The 25,410-nt window shown below is 37.0% G+C and overlaps 1 protein-coding gene across 5 annotated transcripts in view; it reads left to right on the top strand.

Moving 5' to 3' along the window:
* The window catches only part of ASAP1 (ArfGAP with SH3 domain, ankyrin repeat and PH domain 1), a 156,174-nt gene that overhangs the window by 59,817 nt on the left and 70,947 nt on the right, over positions 1–25,410 (top strand). For all 5 annotated transcript variants that reach the window (XM_051611203.1, XM_051611200.1, XM_051611199.1 and 2 more), the window contains one exon: positions 19,787–19,859. In XM_051611203.1, coding sequence (XP_051467163.1) covers positions 19,787–19,859 — 73 coding nt within the window. The remainder of the gene's footprint in view (positions 1–19,786; positions 19,860–25,410) is intronic.

The raw sequence follows: 25,410 nt of genomic DNA, 5'->3' as shown, positions 1-25,410 counted from the left end.
ATGAATGGATACAATTTTGTATAGAAATGAGCACAAAATTTTAAGAACTGTAGGATAAGTAAGCATATGGTAGTCTTATTACCTTTTACAAATCAGACTCATCTGACAAGAAGTCATCTTTGATAGTAGTTTCAATTTTCAGTATTCTTTGCTGTGTTTTGGTTCAGAGTGCTAGTGTTGTTTTGAAGTGAATTTCCTAATGACCCCTCTTATGCTCTGTCTCATGTCAGGGAACAGTTTTATGGTAGACGAGGCTGGGTTACATTCAGATGAAAATAAACTGGAAGATGCACTACAACTGCTACAGCAGTTTAAATCTATCTGATCAGGAGTGAACCTGTCTGAAATGCACTTATGTGTATAAAGTATGTTTTCTTTTATGGATCCTATCATAATATTGTGCTCTACTTGTAGCTAGAGGTATGGTTTTTATTTTATGGAGCGGCATATGTCTGGTGTGGGTTGTCAGCTTGTTTTTTCTCCTTTTAACAACAGAAAGCTTCACCTAGGAAGAATTCCCTTCCCATGCTCTGTAAGCTGGCTTTGTTTCTGTGCACCCTCTTGAAGAGGGAGCTGCAAGTAATAAATATCCCTTGAAAAGATTCTAGATGGCAAATGTGCTTAATAATTTTTCCTTAGTGTGTTATATATTTATATGCTTTTCTACTCTGCTGCTTATTTTGATTCACTGTTTGTATTATTTCCTTAACACCAATTTTTTCCTTAGTGCCTGTGACTTTGTCGGTTGAATGTTTGTAAAGTCATCCATTATTTATGGTCCTCAAGCTCTGTCTTTTATCTTTTTAAAACTATTGTGAAATATACCATACAATCACATCCACCATGGGAAATAGTTATCTACAGTTATAATCACCTACTGTATTATGTGTCTTTAAGTATGATTTCTATTTGGGTATATAACACAAACTCTAACATTGGCATTTAATCAGTCTGTTTCCAAATTTGAAAAAGCTCCAATTTCGGGATTAACAAATGTTGCCTTTCATGATTATTCAGGATATAACTACACTTTGAATATATCTCAACTGCCAGCATTTAGAAAAATAGGTCTTTACTGAATCTTCTATTTATATTCCTCCTGTGAATGAGCTGAAGGTTTTCTTACTTTCTTCCTTGTATTCAGGCAGAATACAAATCAGCAATAGGAATTTTTTTGCATCATTGCACACAGCTTCCTTTTCTACTGCTCCATTCTATTTGTGGGCTGCCTTCAGCACTGCTCGAATACAGCCCTTAGCATTCTGTGCAGAACTAACTTCCAAAGAGACAAACAATGCGACGTTCATGAAAGCTTTGAAAGACTGCAGTTGCCAGGTGTAGGATTTACTCTGTTCTAGCTGCCTACTGCTAACTTGTAATAAGGCAAGACAGAAATAGAATCCTCCAGTATTCTCTTGTGAATTCACAAGGAAGGAATTATGATCATGGGAATGTAAGTATCTTTGCTTGCTTGGCCCATATCTCTGTCTATCCAAAGTGAGAAATGGATGCTTATGGCAAGATTGTAGAAACAGTGTGTAGTGATATTCACCTTGTTATGCTGTTCCAAGCATTTATGAACAAGGTACGTTTAGAGCTGGAGTTCTAGAAAAGCTGTTGCAATTGGACCAAGACTTTCTGACTTAGAGGCAGTATCACTATGATGTCTTATACCATTTGTATTTTTCCTACCCTCAATTTAATCCAAACCTGTGGTCATGTAAACTGGAATTTTGTTGCCTAGTGGATGTATACCAATAAATATTTTGGGGTTTTTTCAGTGAAAATATTCTGAGTCAAGCCATTCTCAAATGCAGCATACCTTGTTATCCTCATTGCTAAGGAGATCAGTAAAGGGCTAAACTCATCATGATGGGTTTCTTCAGTGTCACATGCACTGAGATTCTTTCCAAAGCAGAATATGTATAAAGAGAATCTGAATTTAAAATATTGCTCTTAAAAGATTGGGAGCTAGCTTAGGGGTGCATCAAGCAGAGCGTTGCCAGCCAGTCAAGGGAGAGGTGATTGTCCTGCTCTGCTCTGCACGGGTGAGACCTCACCCTGAGTACTGTGTACAGTTTTGGGCACCACAATATAAAAAAGAATTCAAGCTCTTGGGAAGTGTCCAAAGGAGAGCCACGAGGATGGTGAAGGGTCTGGATGGGATAACTTATGAGGAGTGGCTAAAGTCACTTTGGATTATTCAGTTTGGAGATGAGGAGGCTGAGGGGTGACCTCATTGTAGTCTATGGCTTCCTCACAAGGGGAAGAGATGGGACAGGTCCTGATCTCTTCACTCCTGTGACCAATGATAGGACTGGGGGAAATGGCAGGAAGCTGGATCAGGGAGGTTTAGGTCAGAGATCAGGAAAGGGTTTTTCACCCAGAGGGTGTTTGAGCACTGGAACAAGCTCCCCAGGGAAGTGGTCACAGCACCAAGCCTGCCTGAGTTTAAGAAGCATTTGGATGATGCCCTCAGGCACATGGTGTGAATTTTGGGGTGCCCTACACAGGGACAAGAGTTGGACTCAATGATCCTGATGGGTCCCTTCCAACTCAGCATATTCTATGATTCTATTCTATTATTATGGATTTTATCAAAACAAAATGGCTTTCTGAAAAGACTTGCTATACTTTTGTGTTTCAGTTAGGTGCATTAGTTCAGTAATTTTCCATTCACTACATAAAGATTAGATAGTCTGGAATAATATAATGAAGGTAATTAACTTCTACCTTTGGTGGGCATAGGGCAAAAAAAATATGATATCAAACAGCAGTCCTTGTTAAGACTGACAATGAATCAGTTTTTCTTTCTGTATGACTATAAAAATAAACATTTGCCAATCTACACATGACAAAAATCAGCTTTCATAAAATATAAAATTAAGTGTAAAATACACAACAGAAATTGAACAAATTGTTTGTTGTTTTAAATTTGATAATTTCATTTTACTAGAGCACATCAATATAACTTGTGAAATGTAGGCTAAGGGATGTGTATTAAAAAACAGAATATGTGAAGTGTTACATTAGTTTGAAGATAATTTTTCAGTTAATACCTTACTACGTAATTATTGCTAAACTTTTAAAATTTTTTCCCCTTTCTATATGTAAATAGCTTATTGAGGTTTTGCAATGATAGATGATACTCGGATCTGAAGAAAACAAAAGCTGTATGGAAGAAGATAAAAAGAATTGTCCTGGTTTGCTACAGGGCTTTTTGTTTTTTTTATGGATGTGTGTCTTCTGCTTGGTATTGTGCATATATGGTTATCTACTGATGAATTCCTTCTCATTGCAGCTTACATAACAGAAATACCATTTGTGAGTGGAAAAACAGCTGTCTTGGGGTAGTCCAGAAGTTGATAAAAACCTGGAATCTTTTCTGATGTAGCTGACAGCAGATGACAAGGGAAGAACGTAGGAAAAGGGCAGAGATACAGGGATGCCTTCTCAAGTGTGATCTCCTAGTCTCTAGTAATGTGCAGCTCAGGGTATGGCAAAACAAAGGTGTTAAATTTATATTTGATAGCTATGCTGACTTCTCTTCCGTTACTTTATCATTTATTTATATATTTTTTTAGTATAAACAGCTATAGGATCCATGAGGAGTTCTAGAGTTTACCACAGGTGGTGCAAAGCACTATGCTTTCCCATTTTCTATTTTGAATCTGCTACCACTTGTCTGTTTAAAGTGCACTTCCCTTTATGTTGGAATAGGCTGTTCAGACACTGGATACCCACCCCTCTTTACCATTCAGATTTTTATAGGCCTATGAGATCAGGCAGGCTGCTTGGCCTCTGTCTTGCAATGTGCTTGTCTCCAGAGATGCAGCTTGTGGCTGCTATAGCTGTTCTGTGGAAATCAGGGGTTGCACTTTGTCTCAGATAGTGAGAAGAAGTAAGTGGGACATTTGAAAGGACAGTTCTGTGAAAGAATTTCAAGGTAAAGTATTTCTGGAAAAACTCCTGTCAATTTCCTACAACTTCTGGTGCACCACTTAGTACTTTCTTTTCTGTTTAGTTCTCAGACAAGGTCAGCTTCTGGCTATTAGAACTAAATTCCCCTTTACTAAATAATGCCTTCTGTCTGAGCAAGAAGCATGCTGAGAGGTAGTGGTGCTTGATTGGAGTGATGCTTAGTGTGGGGGAATAAATGGTCTTAGAACTGTAGCAGCCCGTTTTTAAACCAGGTTATTAGAGAGTTAACGATACAGCACACTGAAGGTTGCTTAAGGTTCTTTTCAGATTTTACTTTATTGGTATCCTCAAGTGCTGTAATTCTTTCTAGCTGCAAATATAAAACTTCAGCCTGTACTTCAGCAATGGGTTACACACTAGTGAATATAATGAGAAAAGGCATAAGGAACTCCAGTTAGTTACTGTAGTTTAAATAGTTGTCTGAGTTTCTGAAGGTTATAACAATTTTAAAATCAAGAGGAAGAATGTGAGATTAAAAAAGGAAATCTGTAGCCTGAGTCACCCCTGCAAGTAAAGGAAAAACCTGAATTTAACTCCTACCTGCAAGAATATTCCTGCATTTCTCACACAGTGATTTCTGAGGATCCAAGTTTTTTGGTCTCAGAGTGTATCTTCATTAATCAAAAGTAGATGGAATACAAGGGATGCAGATGGAACAGATCTTAATGTAGTTGAAATATTTAATATCCTCTGGCTTCTCAGGTTATAGTTACATGACAATTTTAATGTGTTATATATTGTGCATCCATGGAAAGGGGTGGAACCACCATGTGGATAGTCACCCTTTGTGCTGGCCATAACAGAACAAAAAAGGCAATTTTCATTTGATCTGATTTTTTTGCTTTGTAGTTTTCTGAATGCTGGTGTGGTGATACACAGGAGGTAGTGAGAATGAAGGCTTGGCAGAGGGAAATGGGAAAAATATCTTTTTTGTCCTGTGGGAAAACTGAGCACTCTAGCTTTCCTCAAAAACCTGCAGGGATGCCTGTTGGCTTGTTGCTTCTGGTCATAATATACCAACTAGCGTGCTCTTGATTTTCGGCCTTCATTTGCTTGCCTGTCTAAATTTTCATGATACTACTCACCATTTTTTCTATACATTTGATATGCATTCCAAAGAGAGTCTCTTAACCATACACATTTAGTATATATTATAAGGCATCTGTTGTATTTTGTAGACATACAAAATGGTTATTTCCTAAAGAAAAGGAGAAAAATCTATTTTCATTCACATGCCTCTGCTGAAGTAAATTACATTTAGAGATTTTAAATTGTTATTAAAAATACAATGAAGAAGCTGCAGAAATTTAACAAATGAGAAGAATTCTTTATGGCTAATTAAGTGTTCATAAAAAGGTACTACATTTATTGGTGATAACATTGTGTCATGTCTCATAGCATCTAACTCTTAAGAATGTTTGGCAAGAGAGTAGACTTGCATAAATGTAGACATTTATGTTCTGTACAAACAGGTTTTTTGCAACGTTTTGAGTTACTGTTACTAGTAATTACTGTTACGTAATTTTAAAATACTGCAACCCATCAATCTACTATTGTTTCAGTACCCCAGTCTGTTTAGTTTTTATATAAAATCATTTATCAGTTATGTGAGCTTCTTGAATATCTTTTAATTTGATGTTGATATGTTAATTTTAAGCCCTGACTGCGTCTATTACGATCAGCTAAGATAATTTTTAGAGCGAGATGGGATGAATAAATTGTTTCTGAGAACCAAACTAAGTTTACCGTAAATGCTATGAATCAATGCTTTTGGTGTTAGTTTTATTTTTGTGCTTGGTGGGAGTGGTATGTAAAGAAAAGAAAAAATAATTGGACTAAAATATTAATAACTTTATTTTTTACTAAGTATTTATTATGTAATAAGAGCTCTTTTGGGTAGGTTTTAAACTATGCCATGGCTTTGTCCTATGTTTAAGTGTAACCTATAGCGTCTAGTTATGTATTATACAAGAATGAAAAGCTACATGATAATGATCAGCTTTGACCATGTGCTGCTGTTATCCTGTGGTAGCAGTCTTGGTTTTGACTAGCTTTCCCAAATTCTGTTCTTGATCCTGAATCATAAACTATATTCCTTGTTGTAGAGAAAAATATTTCCAACCTGTCTGTACTCTTTTGAAGTAATATATGTAATCTTCAGCTGCAAGACTGCTATTAAAAAAACCCAAAGCAAAATAAACAGACCTAAAAGCCAACAATATTTTCTTTTACACTGGTGATTTCCTCTTCCTCTTGCATGCAAAAGTGTTATTTCCAAACTTTATTTTGCCCAACGTGCTTTAATTTCTTTTTGAGCTAATCCTGCCAGAAGTGCCATTTGATGATTCACTGAGGCTGATTCTACTTTCACCTTCCTTGCTGCTTCTTGCGGAATACAGGATCCAGGGACCCATGTGTTTAAATCCCTCTTAACTAAGTGCTATATATCTAAAATACGGTTGTAGGAATGCCTTTTCCAAAGGTGGAGACAAGAGTAAACCAACTGTAAACCTATAATATTACAAGAAGATAATATACTGTAAGCATTTTGAAGGTTGATGCTAGTTTTGTTTGGGACTGTTGGTTTTTTTTGTTTACTCCAGGCAAAATAAACTGAAAGCCAGTAGCTGCTGCTAGAATATGGCTGTCATTGAATAAACTACCATTGCCATTAGTAGAGCAACAATATTGATTTCTGAGAAGTTAGTACTTATTGCTGTGTTTAAGGTCCCTTATGACTGTGACTCACTGTGTGTGAGTTATGTACAAAGCATATGTTCTATCTGACAAAAATGCACTGAAATAGAATTTTATAGAGCAGGTTTTGCACATTTATTTGATATTCAGTGTGAGTTGTATTCCTGGAGTGTTAGCAAAAGTGTTTTAAGACCTTGCTTGAGGAAGAGGAGGCTGACTGTGTGGTCTTCTCTACCTCTGCTGAATTTGAATCTTCTATTTAGGTGCTGCATGTATGGGGAAGTTGTTATCTTTGACTAATTTCAGCTCCTGAAGCTTTGGAATTTGAATGCTTTAGAAGCCCCAGATCCTCAGTCACCTCTCTCCCAGCTTATTCCCAAGACTTTTCCCTTCCTGAAAACTCTTCTCTTTTTTGATAACTTGCATGAGCTGCCTCACAGTGCCTCCCAAAATGATTAAACAATGTAACTGAAGAGTGTCATCATATTTGGTTTAATTTTTTTGCAATTAAATACTCAGTAACAAAACAGTTATTTGTTGAGCTATTAGCACAACTGTATACTCATGTTGTAAATGTGGCATTACTTACATTAACAGTAGTCAGTTACATCTCTGACCAGACAACTCAGTTGCATTTTCTAAATGGAATACAGTGCAGCTATTTTTGTACCTGACAGTGTATTTTGAAGGAAGTTTTTGCTAGTATAATTTATTGCGGTTTGAGATCTTGGATATTAATTATGTTTGAAGCTTAGAATTGTTAAGAAAACTTAGAGAATATTCTTTTAAGCTCATCTGGTCTAATACAGTCTCAAAGGAGAAACAGCATAGGCCATTTTTACCAAACACAATACTAGGTTAAAAAATGCTGTGAAGTACATTTTGCTTGCAAAGCACTGATACTGTTTCCTGATGTACTGGAAATTACTGCTAAATTTTTTTAAAGTTTTGCTGTTTTCTTAGAGCAATACCTTTAAAACCAGCACTGTATTTAAATTGTCCTTTTGGGTAAGTGTTAACTTTTGTCCCAATGGTGTTGTCAGGTCATGTCACCGTTTGGACAAATTAAGGTTTCCTTTACTTTAGAGGATTTCAGTGTTGTTGGTATATGCTTTTCTTTCAGCCTCGACTGATTGCTAAAGTTTATGCACTTCTCCCAAAGTCAGAAATTACTTTCTAGGCTTAACCATTTTGCCAGTGGTCACAATGTGTGCTGTCATCTTCAAAATTAACTGTAAATAATCTAATTTGATCACATTTGCCTCAGGCTAGATATTCCTTCTCATTTCACTGCTTTTTATTTGAATATGGAGAAAGCAGACCTCACTGTGGTCTTAAGTTGCCCCCTCCTTAGCAGTGTTCAAGGCCAGGTTGGATGGGGCTTTGAGCAACCTCATCTAGTGGGAGGTGTCCTTGTCTGTGCAGAGGGGTTGGAACTAGGTAATCTTTTAAGTTCCCTTCCAACCCAAACCATTCTATGATTTTGTGATAGAAGTATTCTACTAATTAAAGCACATACATCATTACATAGTATGTAATACACATTTATGGGTTGGGTTTTCCAGCCTGTATTGCTTTTAGAGGCCTGTTGGTTTTCTGTACCACAGTGAAGATAAGATGCACATCTTAGTTTTCTATTGCACATTTATGCTGGTTTTGCATGTTGGTCAGGAGAAATTAAAGAGAATGGAGGAGAAAGTAGATATTTTTAACAGATTTTGAAATTAAAATATTAGAATAGAGTGTTCCAATTATCATGCTTCCTCTTCTGTAATTTTCCCCACTACATTAAGTTTAGATTATGTTTGTATCAAAGAGCATGAAATACAAATTCAAAATGAATGCTTCAGATCTAAATTATGGTCTTGTGAATTTATTTCTTTTCCTTTTGTAAGAGGAGTCTCAAAATCTCTCTTGGCTTTTTTTAAGTTATCTCTAGCCAAAGTCTAATCATAATGATTAGAAACACAGCTCCTCTTATATATGGTGAAACTTTTCGTTTCCATTTGGAAATTTTACCTTAAAAACTAAGGAAAAAGATTGAATGTGTGCTTATTTTTTAGAGTGTTTCTAGATTATGTGTTATTCTGTCTCCCATTATCATTAGTCTACATTACATTATTACATTATCACTATAAAAAGGATTAGATGGTAGACTCTTTGGTCTCGTCATCCAAGTGTAACTCTGAACTTCATTGTAAGTGGTGGTGGTTACAGATTTAATGTGTCATAAGATGAAGTCTTGTTGAGTCTGTCATTGTAATGCTCTCCAATAACAAAATCAAATTGAAAAACTGAATTGTAAGCAGTGTCCCAGAATGCTGTAGTAGTCTTCAAGGTCTTTGTTGTAATGGAAATACCTTTTTTACAAATAGACACTCTTTTTTTTTTCTTTCTTTTTTTTTTTTTCCCCACATAGAAAAATTTTATTGTCTAATTCTGAAATGGAATATTGCAGTCATACAACAAAGTATGCTTTGAAATATTCAGGGGTTGGGAGAAGGGACCATGCTCCACTGCCCACAATGATGCAATTTTTTAAGGAAAAAAGGGTTTGTAATAGTAGAAGTAACATTTTGGCTTAGTTTTGAGATTAGTAGTAACGTAATAGCTTGGTTTACCATCTGTATGTTTCTGATGTCCTCCATATCTATGCTGGTAGCTGACAGCAGATATTGACTAGTAACAGTGCTGATTGAAATGTATAGAGCTTGGATGTGTAAGTGTGCTGTGTAATTGCAACCCCAGTGTGAGGGATGAGTGAGGCAGTACTTTATCCTTGAATGTCACTTTTGAGATTCTGCAACATTCATAGAATTTGTGTGCAATATCTGCATAATTTTGTTGCCGAAGAAGGTGGTAATAACTGTAACTCATAGGTCTTGATCTAGTGCCTCCTTCCTCCCTGACTGGATAATACTTGTGAGTTGCTGGGATAACAGCTTTTAAATACAGAGCATACTGCAAAATTATTTTGTGGTTTTAGAAGAAGCGTTAACACAGGAGGAAAATACTTTGTGGTATATAACTGTATTGTGACAGCTGGAAAGTTCTCCTGTTGGTGAAATTTACAGTCAGATATGGTGGGGGCGGGCAATTCTCCAGGGACTTCTGTGCTTTTTTCCAAATCAGGTTGCTAAGAATCCCATTTCTTTCTAATAAATTTATGTCTGCTATCATGTCTATTTAGTACATTTGTGTTTATGCTGGTTGTGTGCTATCTTCTCTTCAGTTAGATTTCTTTTGAAAGATCTTACCTCAACTGTTTGCTATCTTCTGATATATTTATTTTTTGATTGTGCTGTTTTGAATTGTATTTTGTTGTCTTTTGCAAATAAGCTTTTTAGGTTAGATTTTGTTAATGAAAAAAAAAAGAAAATGGTACTTTATGGTATGGTGTATTGGGATTTTTCAATTTGCAAGTATCGTCAAGAAATAAATTAAAAAATTTGTTTATTTACTACTTACATGGAACTGTGTATGTGTATGCTGGAAAAAAGATTATGTAGCATAGTACTTAGCAGCCAATCCTCATAATCAAAGTAATGTATTTCCATTGCATAGGTATAGAATATACTTCTGTTTCTTACATTGTTAATATAATTCCATTTGTGCTTTTAAAGCAATACTCAGCAGATTGCAAATGTGGACAAGAAGGATTTGCTCAGGGAAATAAGACACAATATGCCATGACTTGCTAAAGAGTCCCACAGCATTTATAATGTAGGAAGACTTATTTATTTGTGTGGTCTGTGCAACCACTTGTTCGTGCTGTGCAGCTTTAGTGCTAGCAGAAGTTGGGAATCTTGTACAGTGGTATTTTCAGGAGCCACAGAGTGTGGGTTTGGTGGTTTCTGAGCTTTGACCAGATTTTACCCATTAATGATGCTAGTGTGTTCATCTGCTGCTGGAGTAAGAAATAGGTAAAATTGTGCTGCAGAGATATAAAAGCTGGTCACTGGTTTTGCTGTCTTAGCTTTACTACTACTGTTTAGAAACCTGACTGTTATAATAAAGTGAGTTTGGATACAGTGAACGATAGCTGTTCAACCAGTCATTGTTAGTTCAAGGGATGTTGTTGCCAGTGTAAAGGTAGGAGTATTGCCACTAAATAATTGTGGATGTCCTGTCCCTTGAAGTGTTCAGGGCCAGGCTGGATGGTGCTTGGAACAACCTGGTCTGGTGGAAGGTGTCACCTCTGCCCACGGTTGGAACCCAACCCAAAGCATTTTCTGACTTTGGCAGAGCCCTGGAACAGGCTGCCCATAGCACTTGTGGAATCTCCATCTCTAGAGACATTCAAAATCCACCTGGATGCCATTTTGTGCAACCTGCTCTAGGTGAACCTGCTCTGGTCAGGGAGGTTTCACTAGATGATCTCCAGAGGCCCCTTCCAACACTTAACATCCTGTGATACTGTGATATTTAACACCAAGATTAGTTTTTACTCAGCAAAAGCTGCTTTAGAGCCTGTGTCTATGGAGAAAAATTTGTATTTGTCACTGGGTGTTTTAAAGTGTTGTCACTATTTGTGGAATTTTCAGCATCTCCTACACAACAGAAGCTAGGAAATGAATCTTATCTGTGTCATGATTATAGTTTTACTTTTCAGTTATCTCTAAATGTTCCTTATGCACAAAATCAGAAATATTGATGTAACTTAACTGAGAACTTAAAGGAAGAACTGGCCAAAATATTGTTAAATATTCCCAAATGTGTCAGAGCATGCATAAGACAAATATCTGCTCTGTGCTCATTAGCAAAAACGTGGTGCTGACTTCATTTCATCTAGAAGTAATCATACATAGATAGCAATTAGAATCTTTTGTCATGTTCTTGCTGAAAAGGCTTCTGGTAGGAGTGTGATTGCAACAAGAGATCCAAAGATCAATATTCAAAACAAAGTACAATTAGCAATACTGGACTTCTGAGAGAGATTTTACAAGCAGTATCTACTGGGCTTCCCTTTAAAGAGTAATACTTGAAGAATAATTTAATAATTCTTGTTTTTGCAATTCTAATCTTAGAGACTACACAAATGAGCTTGTACTTCTAAAGTGACTTTTACAGCACTGAAGGACTTAGAATTTTTCCCACGTATGCTAGTTTGGAGAGAGACTGTTGAGTTACATCAGGCTATGTAACTAACAGCAAGAGATGTGAGGGAAGTTCAGCTGATGGGATCTCTGCTACACTTTGGCATAAACTGAAAATGTTATTTTCTGGAAAAGTGTATTTCCTAAATTTCATTGCTGATGCTTTTCTCATTAGTTTATGGTTAAACACTTGGATTTTTTTATTTTTCAGGGAAATCACAATTTAATAAAAATATTATTATAATTGGTCTAATTTTGCGGTAGCTGGTAAATGATGGTGTACTAAATGATGTTGATGGCAGTTGTTACAGTCGTAAATGCTTGTTGATGGTATTATTTTGATCTTTTGAGTTTTTAAGTAATTCAGGACAAGTTCAAACTGTGCCTGCCTATATCCATCTCTTGCATGAAGGGATTAAGTGTCTCTAGAAAAATTTTAACAACTTCCTATCTTTGTCATGTAGACATGTGCTGAGACTAACAACTGGAAAACAGACTTCATACTGGTGACTGGCAGGGCCAGTACAAAATGAGAGGAGAGGGAAGGACAGGAAGGGTGGTTTGAATCACTTCTCCATGTACAGAATTGAGTTTGTCAGTCTACTCATTTCTGAGTGGGTAGCACACAGGAGACCAGCACTTGACTCTTACCTTCTCTTTTGATTGTATTTCATCGGGGGAATTATGGGGTTTTTCTTGTTGCAATTTCAGTAGCATGTATTAACTTAATAACTTGTCTAGTCTGGGTTTATTATCCACCCAATAAAGTTAGGAGTTTACTGTAAAGAAAACTGCTGCTGGTGCTGAGCAGCCATAACTTTTTGAAGTACCTCTGCTCTGCTTTCTCACATGGTTATTGGAACTGGGACTTGAGCAAGCAGCAAGCATATTTTCTAGTACAGACAATAGTAAATGTCACTTACTGCTGTGTCAGGGTTGGATTGTTGAGTTAATTGATAACTGATTAGTCACTTGAAGCCAATAGGTCATTGTGTATTTTCTGTGAAATAATTAATCTTGTGTCTTGACAATACACAAGCATGGCTTTTTTGGTGTATTATTTTTGTGGATGGGTTTTGGTAGTGGTAGGATATGGAATTTTTTTTTAGTGCAAACCTCCTAAAAACAGTGAAATTCTAAAGCTACTCTAGTATGAGGATGAGCAGTTTGTTCCAGTTGGAAAATGCATCTCTTCTGGATAGTAATCTACTTGAGGGGATTAATAATATATGCTGACATGTTAATGTGATTGCCAGTGTCTTGAGCTGCTCTTGTCTTTTATTAGTGATAGATGAAATAGAAATCATTGGGTTTTTTTCCCCTCTTAAAATCACAAAGATTTGCAAGATGCACAAAACATACTTGGTATTTTAGTAGATCTAGTGGGCTGAAGGGGTCATGGTATCCTCTGTGGAAGTGTGGGCCTGTAGGACAATGGAATGATTTATGGAAGAGCTAAAAAAGTGTACAAAACACTTTTGTGATCAGTTTCTGTAATAGTGGTTTTATATCCATCAAGAAAGGAAGATTTTTGCATTGCTTACACTGTGCTTTTCTGGTTTATCAGGAGTAATTTCTATAACAAGATGACCTGCCTGGTCGATGAGGCAAAGGCTGTGGGTGTTGTCTACGTGTACTTCTGTAAGGCCTTTGACACTGTCACCCACAGGTTTGTGATGACAAAACTGGCTGCTCATGGCTTGGACGAGCATCTGCTCTGCTGGGAAAAACACCGGCTGGATGGCCGGGCCCAGAGAATGGTGGGGAGTGGAGTTCCATCCAGCTGGTGGCTGGTCACAAGTGGGGCTCCTCAGGGCTCAGTGTTGGGGCCATTTCTTTTTAACATCTTTATCAACGATCTTAATGAGGAGATAGAATGAACCCTCTATAAGTTTGTAGATACACCAAGTTGGGAGAGAGTGTTAATCTGCCTGAGGGTAGAGAGGCTCTGCAGAGAGACTTGGACAGACTAGATTGATGGGCCAAGGTCAATGGTATAAGGTTCAACAATGCCAAGTGCCAGGTCCTGCACTTGGGCCACAACAATCCTATGCACTGCTACAGGCTTGGGGAAGAGTGGCTGGAAAGCTGTCCAGCAGAAAAGGATCTGGGGGTTCTGATATGAGCCAGCAGTGTGCCCAGGTGGCCAAGAAAGCAAATAGCATCCTGGCCTTTAATGGAAATAGTGTGGCAAGCAGGACCAGAGAGGTGCTTATCCCTCTGTACTGGGCATTGGTGAGGCCACGTCTTGAATATTGTGTCCAGTTTAGGGCACCTCAAGACAGGAAGGATACTGAGGTGCTGGAGCCTGTCTGAAGAAGGGCATTGAAGCTGGTGAAGAGCCTTGAGAACAAGTCTTATGAGGAGTGGCTGAGGAAACTGGGGCTGTTTAGTCTGAAAAAAAGGAAGCTGAGGGGAGACCTCATCACCCTCTACAACTACCTGAAAGACACTGTAAAGAGGTGGGTGTTGGTCTCTTCTCACAAGTAACTGACGATAGAATAAGAGGAACTGGTCTCTAGCTGCACCAGGGGAGGTTTAGACTAGACATTAGGAAGAACTTTTTCACTGAAAGGGTTGTCAGACATTGGAACATGCTGCCCAGGGAGGTGGGTGAGTCACCATCCCTGGATGTGTTTAAAAGTCATCTAGATGTGGCACTTGGGGACATGGCTTAGTGCTGGACTTAGTAGAGTAGGGTTAATGGTTGGACTCCACGATCTTAAAGGTCTTTTCCAACCAAAGTGATTCTGTGATTCCATTATTCTATTATTCTATGATTCTGTGAAATATTGTTAAGTGTCATCTCCAGCACGTAGACTTTTACATACGCGTGCATGTGCACAAATATATGCATCTATTTGGAATAAAAAGACACAAGGTTCTAAAGAAAAAAATAGTGATCTATCTAACTATGAGTTTGGGTTTTTTTAGTACATCAAAGATAGATACCAGAATGTAGCATTTTACACGCTGCACAGTATTTCTGGTTTAACATTTAGTAGCTATTAATACAGAGCATGGCTCAAAAATAGAAATATCCTTTATTGAGAGGAGCTCAGATTCATGAAGGTGGAAGAGAGAAACAGTGTCTGTCTGTGTGAACAGCAGTGCATGACTATTTCATCTAGAAGAGAGGACTGAGTGTGGCTTGTGGCTTATGGCTTGTCAACGTACACCTTTTCTGACCTGATACTGTGTGCTGTGTCATGCTGGTAAACATGTATGTGCAGCTACCAGTGAAGTTATCTACTCTGAGATGTCAGTCTCCCTTCACTCCAAAATTAATTTGATTTTGTTTCCTCAGGTAACAAGTTTCCAATTTTATATTAGTATGAATAGCTGCCAGTAAATGTACTTCTTAAAGAAGGAGAGTGCTGCAAGAAGTCTTCCCTCTGAATGTGAAATGGTAGCTCTAAGTACAAATTTATATTAGTGTGCAGTGAGTGGATGGAAGGTGAGCTAAATCTGCAGTAGTACAAAGGTGTGCCTAGTTTTCATGGCGCTGAGGTGACCACAGCAGCTCCTGACCTGAATCTCTGTGTAGCCAACATGAATCCTTCAGTGTGAGGAAGGAGACGCACTGCTTTCTTCAGGAGTGCAGATTTGAACTAGGTCGATGGTTTGAAATTGCAGATTAGGTTCAAAGTAGCTAAATTTTAGCAGAAAAGAGAAATCAAATATGATGTGGATGTCTGTGGGATTCCAAGCTGTTTAGTTAGAACAGCTCATCTTGCATGATCAGGTTTTCTTCTTGAGCATAAACTTCAATGTAAGGGAACACAGGAAGATGAAACCTTGACAGGATATATGTTAGAGATCATTCATAACACAACTGCTAAGTGTGAGGAGGAGAGAGCTTTTCTTGTTTCATTTTGTATAAGCAGATTAAATATGGGTGGATTTTTTTTCCTTAATTTCTTCATTAATATGTCATAGGGGGGTTTGCTAACATGAAATTTTCATTATTTTGAATAAAGATGGAGCTTGTCTCCAAGATTACTGTTTTCAAGAGTAAAGCTTTGTTCAGCCAAGGGGGTAGCAAATCTGTGCTTTAGTAAGTTCTGTCTTTGCAAAATGATTAAGAGGATAAGAAGACGTTCTCTCAAGTAAGTTAAAAAAGCCTCCTTGGAGGTGGTATCACAGAAATGAAGAAAGAAGCATTTTCAAGGAGTGGGTGGTGATGAAGAAGTTTTTATTATGTTGAAATGTAGAGCATGTCATTACAGAGGCCTGTTGGTTCTGGAAGGCATTGTAGTTTTCAAGAATATAAATGTATGTCACTTTTACTGGAAGATCGGATTTTTGGGTTTTCTAAGTTGGGGAGTGAAAATATTAGTATTCTAAATACTGAAAAATAAAATTAAGATACTGCAAAAGCATGTTCTCACCTAAGGCTGTTCCTTTCTCCTTGAGTTGAGTTGACCCTTGAGTGCAGCATACTCCTTTGCTACAGAGTGCAGCTAAATTTATTAGCAAGACATTCAAGAGGAGTGTAATATATTTAGAAACAAACTACCTAGAGATATATAAAACAAACAAACACACATAGAAAAAAAAACCCACAAAAAAAGCCCCATCCCTAAGCTCCATAGATCCTGGCTTTTGTGTATCTAGAATCCTGCATAGAATTGGGTTACCCCTGTGGTCAGCATTTTACACTGTGCCCTGGCATACAGTTGTGAGTGTGTGTGGGCTTGTGTTATGTGGTGAATTTTGGACTGTGAAGAGCTAGTTCCTGTAAAGATTGTATTTGCAAATGTAAAAAACCAAAACTGATCTGTGATGTCATTCTGACTTAGATCACCGGCTCCTTCAGGCAGTGGATTTCATCTCTGTATATTACTATGCTCAGTGATTGCTCTCTTAAAATAATGAATGTTCCCTTCTCTCCTGCTCCCATATTAGTGATTAAATTTAATTCTATGTCAAATCAAATTTGGAAGATTTTTCCTAGTTCATTTGTTTTAGTCTTCTAGATTGATATCTTTAGGAACAATTAGTTGGAGTTTTTGTATTTGTTTTCTCCTTGCAAGAGTTCAGTTTGCTTCAAAATTACAACTTATTACAACATTCTGTCTCTGAATCTTACCAACATTATCCATTGGCTTTTTTTCACAATGTTGATTTCAGATTCTTAAACTATCCTGTGTTCAAACTCTCAATGGACAAGTGAATCATTATTTTTTTCTGGCCATTGAAGATAAAGACAACTTAGTAGAAATGTATGACAACAACTGTCTGGCATAGCATGCACACAAAAGCAAAAGCTTTTGACATTATTAGCAAAGGAATCTAAGGAGACTGACCTACTGTGGACTGTCTTGAAAAGAAACACAGTTCTTAATATTTTATTAAATTTAAAAATCTTAACCCTTTCTGTTAAGATGAAATAAAGTAAATTCTACCTTTTTACTGGGGAGCAAAAGTAATAATGATATTTGCAGTTCTGAATATTTTAATCCATTGTTATACTGCAAATTAAAAACTAGAGATAACTAGAATTAGAAAGCATTTACATAAATTCTGTGGTTCCAAACTTTCTACTTTCAGCTACCATAGAAGTGGTTGTGTGATTTGAAAATGTGATGATTTTTGGTTTAAGAACAAAACCACTAAATTTTGTTACAGGCTTTGATGTATTGCTCAGCTATAATATTTTGCTTGGTTCAAATTGGGCCACTCCAAAATAAAGCTATTTTATATTAATTGGTTTCTCTTTATATGGATTCCTACTGTAAGTCTGCATATACTGAAGCAGTGTTTTGAGCTTTCCTAGGAGTGGTACCCTCACATGAAGATCTGCTGTGTTTTTTTGGAACTTATTAATATCCAGTGTAATAAGCCTTAATCACCTCAGCTTTGATAGAGAAAGCTCTGCTTGCTGTTCAAGTTTTCACCACAGTGTTGTTGGTGATGGCCCTGCTCACGGAGCAGCTGCCGGTCTACCTTGGTCTGCCAGGCTTCAGATACCAGACCCACATGGGCACCAAGCTTTAAATTGGATAATATGGATACCCAAAGGTGTTTGCAACTTTTAACTTTGTGGTCTACAACAGCTCACAGGCTCAGCTGGGCTGCTATCGTAACAGTAGTTCTGAGTACAGGTTCTCTAATCTTCAGTGACATGAACTTGAATATAATAGCGAAAAAAACACTGCCAGCTTCATTATAACTTTAGATTATTGATCTATTTATATGATGGGAGAGTGCCTATGATATAAATGAGGGGAAAAAAATATAGGAAATAATGAAAAATTCCTGTACGTGTTCTCCATGGATAACAGGGAACTGTGTACAATGTGCTATATAGGCAGAATATACAAAACTCACACTTAAGTGAAATTGATTGAATCACTGCACACAGTACCAGTATGTGGCTTTAAGGGTTGCATTCAGTTCTGGGCCCCTCACTATAAGAAGGACATTGAGGTGCTGGAGCATTTCCAGAGGAGAGCTACCAAGCTGGTGAAGGGTCTAGAAAACAAGTCATATGAGGAGTGGCTGAGGGAACTGGGGTTCTTTAGTCTGCGGAAGAGGAGGCTGAGGGGAGACCTCATTGCGCTCTACAACTACCTGAAAGTAGCTTATAGAGCTGTGGGCGTTGGCTTCTTCTCCCATGTAAATAATGATAGGAGCAGAGGAAATGGCCTGAAGTTGCAGCAGGGGAGGTTTGGATGAAATTTTAGGAAGAATTTCTATACTGAAGGAGTGGTCAGGCACTGGAACAGGCTGTCCAGGGAGGTGGTTGACTCCCCATCCCTGGAGGTATTCAAGAAACCAAAGAGACTGCAGGACCCAGCACTTGGCTTTGCTGAACTGATAGAATAAGAGGAACTGGTCTCTAGCTGCACCAGGGGAGGTTTAGACTAGACATTAGGAAGAACTTTTTCACTGAAAGGGTTGTCAGACATTGGAACATGCTGCCCAGGGAGGTGGGTGAGTCACCATCCCTGGATGTGTTTAAAAGTCATCTAGATGTGACACTTGGGGACATGGCTTAGTGCTGGACTTGGTAGAGTAGGGTTAATGGTTGGACTCCACGATCTTAAAGGTCTTTTCCAACCAAAGTGATTCTATTATTCTATGATTCTGTGAAATATTCTGTGAAATATTTTGTGATTCTGTGAAACATGTAGATGTAGCACTTCAGGACATGCTCTAGTGGCCAAGGTTGTGGGGTTATTTTTGTGTTGACAATATATCTCAGTTATCTTAGAGGTCCTTTCCAACCATGATGATTCTGTGATTCCAGAAGTCTGTACTAATGTTTCCTTTATTTTTTTTTTTTTGCTCCATTATAATAGTTCTTTCTCAGGTTAATTTCATCTCTTACAACAGATTATGAGTGGGTAGGAAGAAGTTATATTTTTTTAAAAAAGAAAGTATTTAAAATCTAATCCTAGGTCTATCATTATTTAGTGATGTTTTCTTCTGCATTTTGAAAGTATTGCAGGAAATTTAAAATTCAGAATGATGTAATAATGAAAAAGCATATTTGAGTGTTATTCTTATAAATTTTATATTTCCTTTCAGTCACATTATGTTATACAAAATCAGATTTATTTTTTTTTTTTTTTGCTGCTTTTCATATTATGTATTTATAAAATTTTGTTGTGGTGTTTGCAGTAAGAGGTTAGTGTGATAATCTGTGTCTGTAGGTGGGAAAACACAAGTTAACAAGCAGAAGCATCTACTATTTCTTGGGCTTTTTTCAAAATAGATTACAACTTGAATAAATGCTTTGTCCCTTGCAAAACTGAAATAGTGTTTTTCTTTTAGCATTGTCACTGCTGCTGTACTTTGCCTTCAGAGTGTTATCAGTTCAGTTCTTTAATTAATCCTGAAGAGGCTGAATGATCTCAGACCTTTCTGCAGACTGAATGTTTTATCTGCATTTTTTTCCAGACTGGGAAATTACTTACTTCATGGGTATCTTTTTAAATCAGATAATATATTCTCTTGATCAATGAAGTAAATATTAAAAGTTTGTTTATTTGTTGTTATTGTAGGCATTGGATCAAGACAGAACTGCACTACAGAAGGTGAAAAAATCTGTGAAAGCAATATATAATTCGGGGCAAGGTAAGACATGGTTTTCAGTTTTACAAAAGAACCTAAGTATTTGATTTCAAGTTTGAGAAGTGTCTTGCAGTTCATCCTATTGAAGTGTATACCATAAGAGATGCTTGTCTGTTTAGGAGTGTTTGGATTTAAACATTTTATTTCTTTGCTCCTGATTGTTCATCAGATTAATGTGTTCTCCAATTTTTTCACTGTCATATCTTTCTGCAAAACCTCTAGAATTCCCATGGGTAAATTTTCCTGTTGTCACATTTCAATCAGTTACCTTCAAATACAACAGTTACAGGACAGTGTTCTAGGCTGAATTTATGGAACAAACTTCATAATGCATTAAGAATGAAAATTTGTTTAAAAGTTTAAAATTAAAGAAAAACACATCTACCAGTAGATACGTTTGATCCTTCAATTCTTGATCTCCCCTCATAAATATGTACAATAAAAATTATATAGTTCCCTTAACTAAAATATAAAATCTCTAGTTTAGAGATTTATCATTGTTTTGTTTGCTTGAAGGCACTGTTGATGTTTTATAGAAGCTATAGCAGTAATTTTGATGAGAGGGTAGCTGTCTGGAATATGAGCTGATAATCAATTTAAGTTCAGTAACAAATCAAACACAGATCAATATATAAATTAGATTTAAAAAATGTTACCAAGTATACCTGGATTCTACCCCTGTTTCTCTTAAGCTCCAAAAGCTGTTCTAAAGGCAGATAGGGTAGCAGAGCTGTATTACCTTCCAATAACCATCTGGCTGTAAATACTGGATTTTAGAAAATCCTAGTTCTAATTCGCTAGCAAAAATTTTGCTAATTTGCTAATTAGTTTAGCAAATACTTTCCTAATGCAGAGCCACTTCTGAGTGGTTTTAGTTTCTGTGTTGTTTTGTGTGTGCTGTCCCATTAACTTGTGTTAATGGAAATGTGTGGGGTTTTTAATGTACTGTAGATTATTAACTGTTCTGCCAACCACTAATATTTTTGGACTACTAGCACCACCTTTTAATTAGCTTTTCTGTAACTTCACTTGCTGACTGTTTTCCCAATGTACTGTGAAGCCTGATATGAGGTGAGAATAATATCTGGGTACATGTGTATTTAGTTTTGTTTTTACAAGTACTCAGGTGCTCCAATCAGCTTTTCCATTTGAAAGTACCTACTTACTGAATTTCAAAACTGATGAAAGTTGTAAATCACATGAAAGTGTTCTCCCTGTGTTGAAACATGTAAATGATACTAGAGATTTTAGTTAACATTTGATTTGAGTCTTGTAATAAAAGTAATACTGTTTTCAATGCCTGTAAGTAGGCCCATATTATATAATGTACTAGACACATTGAGTGAAAGCAATAGAAGGTTGGTTAATGGTTTTAATTAGCTGCCTCTGCACTTGAAAAGGAGCTAGGAGACAGATAGGTAGTTGATTTTCACTTTTTTTTACTTTGGGCAAGTCTTGTTTCAAAGATACAAGTTAGTATGAATTCTTTTGGATTAAAGGAAGCACTAGACGTGATACTCTAGCTCCCTCTTCAGAAAGCTCTTGTGAGAGGCTACGTTGTAATTTGAAAAGGTGTGCAAAGGAGATGATTCGTGCAGTAACTGCTAAACATGAAGTAGGGTTAGTAAGAAGAGGAATGAAAGCATGTGTTATACATGTGAAACCTTGGAAAAATTAATAAAAAAATAAAGTGACCAAATTAAAACTCAAACTTGTTTTGCTTGCCTTTACAAAAAGAATTGCTAAGCCTGTTGTTTTCTTTTTATGCTTCAGTGATGAAAGTTGATTTCACTGATGGTTAACTTCATGTAAAACATACTAAGCCAACTATAAAATGCACTGGCAAATATGAGCTCAGGCAAGAGTTAGGTGACTGTTTTCATATTTCATAAGAAAGCTTCTAACTACACTTGGAGAACTTGAAATTGGAATTTTGTTTTTCAAGTTTAGTTGTTTGCTAGAAGCTAAGACTGTGTTTAAACTTCTATTTTAAAACTGCTCTCTTTTTAAAAACTCTAGCTGGACTGGTGTGAGGTGGTTATTCAGAGGGAACAGAAATCCTTCTTTCTTCCATTCATACTCAACCAAAAGTCATAGCTAGAATTTTTTGGATGGTGTTGGGGTTTTTTTGTTTTGTTTTGTGCCTGAAGTAATATTTGAACACTGACATTAACACAATGCAATGTCTCATACATAATTCTTCAGAAAGCCCTAGCTCTCTGGTGTGTTGGTTTGTTCCTCTTCATTGCTGAATTATGAACCACAAGGGACTCTCTTCTGTTATGAAAAAAACTTAAAAGTCACCCAAAGTAATTTTGCTTTTTGTGCACATCCCTCATATGTTTGTCATATTTATGTTTAGATCTACTACTGTGGAATTATGGAAACATGCCAGCACAAAAATGTGGAAATCCCTTAGAAAGGTCTCACCCTTAGATATTAGTAAGAAATGTTTAACTACGAGGGTGGTGAGACGCTGGCACAGATTGTCCAGGAAAGTTTTAGATGCCCCATCTCTGGAATTGTTCTAGACCAGGTTGGATGGGGCTTTGAGCAACCTGGTGTAAAGGGAGGTGTGCCTGCCCATGCAGGGGAGTTGAACTACGACCCAAACCATTCTGTGATATTTATCACCAAGATCAGCATCCACTGAGCAGAAACTGCTTTAGAGCTTGTGCCTGTGGGGAAAATTTCCTATCTGTCACTGATGTTTTCAAGTGCTATTATGAGTTGTGGACTTTTCAGCATCTTCTACACAACACAAGCTAGAAAGCGATTCTGATCTGTGTCATCATTGTATCTGGAAGAAAATATTATATTTTTTTTTTCCAATTATCTCTAAATGTACCTTATGGACAAAATTAGCTAGATTATCTTTGAGGTCCCTTCCAACCCAAACCACTCCATGATTCTTTAATCCCTTTTCCCCCTATCTGAAAGTACTTTTTGGGAAATATTTTATGAAATGCAGTGAGAGACTCAAGTTGATACCTCTTTCTCACCACTTCCTCCTTATCTGGCTTGCTGTTTATTTCTGTCATGGTAGATTGCATCTTTAACTAGGAACCCATCTTACATGACTGGTGCATTAACTTAATGAAGAATCCATTTTGACTAGCTTTCCTGTAACATTGGGATTGAATTGTAACAGCAGTAAACTGCACAATTATTTTTGTTCTAGATTTTTCAATAGCTCTTTTTTATTAGTATCCTGGTGTAACTCCCAAATACAGTCAAAGTGATTTACACAGTGGAGAACTAAAACCATAAAACCTATGCAAGACGAAAGGTACTGAGTTGGACCATGGTTTCCCACAATGATGAACAGCAGATGCTTGAAGGAAGCCAAAAAACCACGAATATTGGTTTTGTGGGTTTTTTTAACACTTTCTCAACTTACAGTGCTATGAAAATCAGGAATTGTCTGAGTCAAGACTCATAATCGTGATGCTTGATGCTTTTTAATGGACTTCTACAGTTAATTTTGCCTAAGGAATATAAATTAATGTAAATCGTTACCATACATAATCTTGCATCAATCGAGTTACATGTACTCTTGCTTCCTTGTAAAGGATGTGTTGTACTCTTTGAGCCTGATGTCCCCTGAGGAACAGGCTGGCCCTGTCCATGACTCAAAGCACTGATTTCAAGCCCACCAGGATTATGTAATTTGATGGGAAATTGAGAGACTTTTCTATGTTCTGGGGCATGAGAATATGTAGGGAGCTTTGAAATCCCAAAGCTTGCTGGAGTAATGTTGGAGGACTTTTTGGTGGATTAATCCAAATTTGATTCAGTTTTGTCCATTCAAACTGTTAAAATAGGTTTCTCGGGTGAGTTGTTCCCACAGTCATCCACAATATCCCTCTTCTGAGCTCAGCAGCCCTTGGGGCTTTTGGGGGTGATATTTTATTTGTTCTCTTTTACAGAAACTGTTGCATACATTTACTCTTTACTCTTTCTCCAAAGTGGCAGCATAGACTTTATTTTTTAAAACAAGGAGGAGAATTTAATTTTGGGCACCAGTGATAGGAACTGCATACAATATCAAAGGTTTAAGCATGCTATGGCAGTGTTTTTGTGTTGTTCTATTGCATACTTTGTTCCTTTCTTAATAATTTCTGATGTTAAGCTTTGTTTTGCTTGGTACTGAAGGTTGAGGAGATAGAACTCCAGAATCTTTCTTTATAATGTCTAGTTACACAATAATTTCTTGAAGTAAACAGTGTTTTCCTTCTTGTATTACTCTACCTAATTCACAATGTCAGGTAATAGACATTCAACATGGGATACCTCATCTAACTTGCAAGCTTCCAAGATATGAACCTCTTGCCATAGACTCTTGAGTACAATGAATATATGTAGAGACTTCTAGGGTCAGATGCATCTGATTTAATAGAATCATAGAATCTTTTGGGTTGGAAGGGACCTTAAGATCCACCTTCCTCTGCATTTGCATTAGGATGAGCAGAGCTGTAATTTTTCCTTTGCTGAATGTAAAAGGAAAGGTAGTCCCCAAGCTCCAATATGGGTATCTTCGTTGTGGAAGACAGTGTTTGGACAGATTAATCTCACTTTTGGAGTCAGCGTTTTTTCTGTTACCTTTAATAATTTATAGTGTTGCATGGAAAAGAAGAACAGAGCTTATCACTATAAATCTTATTTCCTAATTTATATGGTGTTAAACGGTGTGGGCCTTATCACTGTTACAGTGATGTGTGTACAGTATGTTATCATAGAGGACTTCACTGGTGACCTCCCTCTGTTGAGAAAATTAACTCTTGCTCCTTCCTTTCCCCCATCTCATCTTTTTGACCTGTTTTCCCTCCATGTGAGGCTCATCCCTGTTGTCCTTTGTTTGCTTGATTCCTTTTAGTTTTTTTGTTGAGGGACAGACCTTTTCAAAAATCCAAACAGGTAATTTAATGTGGATTTCCTTTGCCCACAGGGCTTCTTGGTCACCTGGGAGTGGAGGGATTTGGGACAGGGCAGTTTGTAAAGTCAACATGTTTTTTTATAGAACTTGTGTTTATTGTTCAGCATTTTTTATTTATCCACATGTCCACCAATTCTGTTCTGCACTGTAGTTTCTATAAATTTGCCTGAGGAATATATCAGCATTATTACTCTGCTGGTGCGTACTTGAATTCTCAGTTCTCTCTGGAGCTCTTATTAAAAATAGCTGTTGTATTTGCTTCTCATTCTTCCTATAGTATTGAGGTTGTTTTAAATAAGAGGCTTTACTTTATAAATACATATTTGCCTATTTTATTATCTTGTACCTGAGTCTAAATGACTTGCCATTGCTCATTTTGTCAGCTTTTAAGAAGTCTACTCTTAGCACTTAGGTTGGCTATAAATCCTCTGAAACAGAGTTGAAAGAATATTCTTCCATGAGAATTTCTTCAAGCATGTCAGTGATGAAGAAAGATGAAAAAAGTATTAATTTACCTTTCTGGGGTGGCTCATCTCTCAGTGCTCTTACACCATGATGATCTAGAGAACCTTGCATGCTCTTTGAGGTTCTCCTGGCTCTGGAAATCTTTGAAAGAGT

Source organism: Apus apus, chromosome 2 (assembly GCF_020740795.1).
Source record: "Apus apus isolate bApuApu2 chromosome 2, bApuApu2.pri.cur, whole genome shotgun sequence".
In the NCBI taxonomy this organism is placed as follows: domain Eukaryota; kingdom Metazoa; phylum Chordata; class Aves; order Apodiformes; family Apodidae; genus Apus; species Apus apus.
This window is presented reverse-complemented; position numbering and strand designations above follow the sequence as displayed.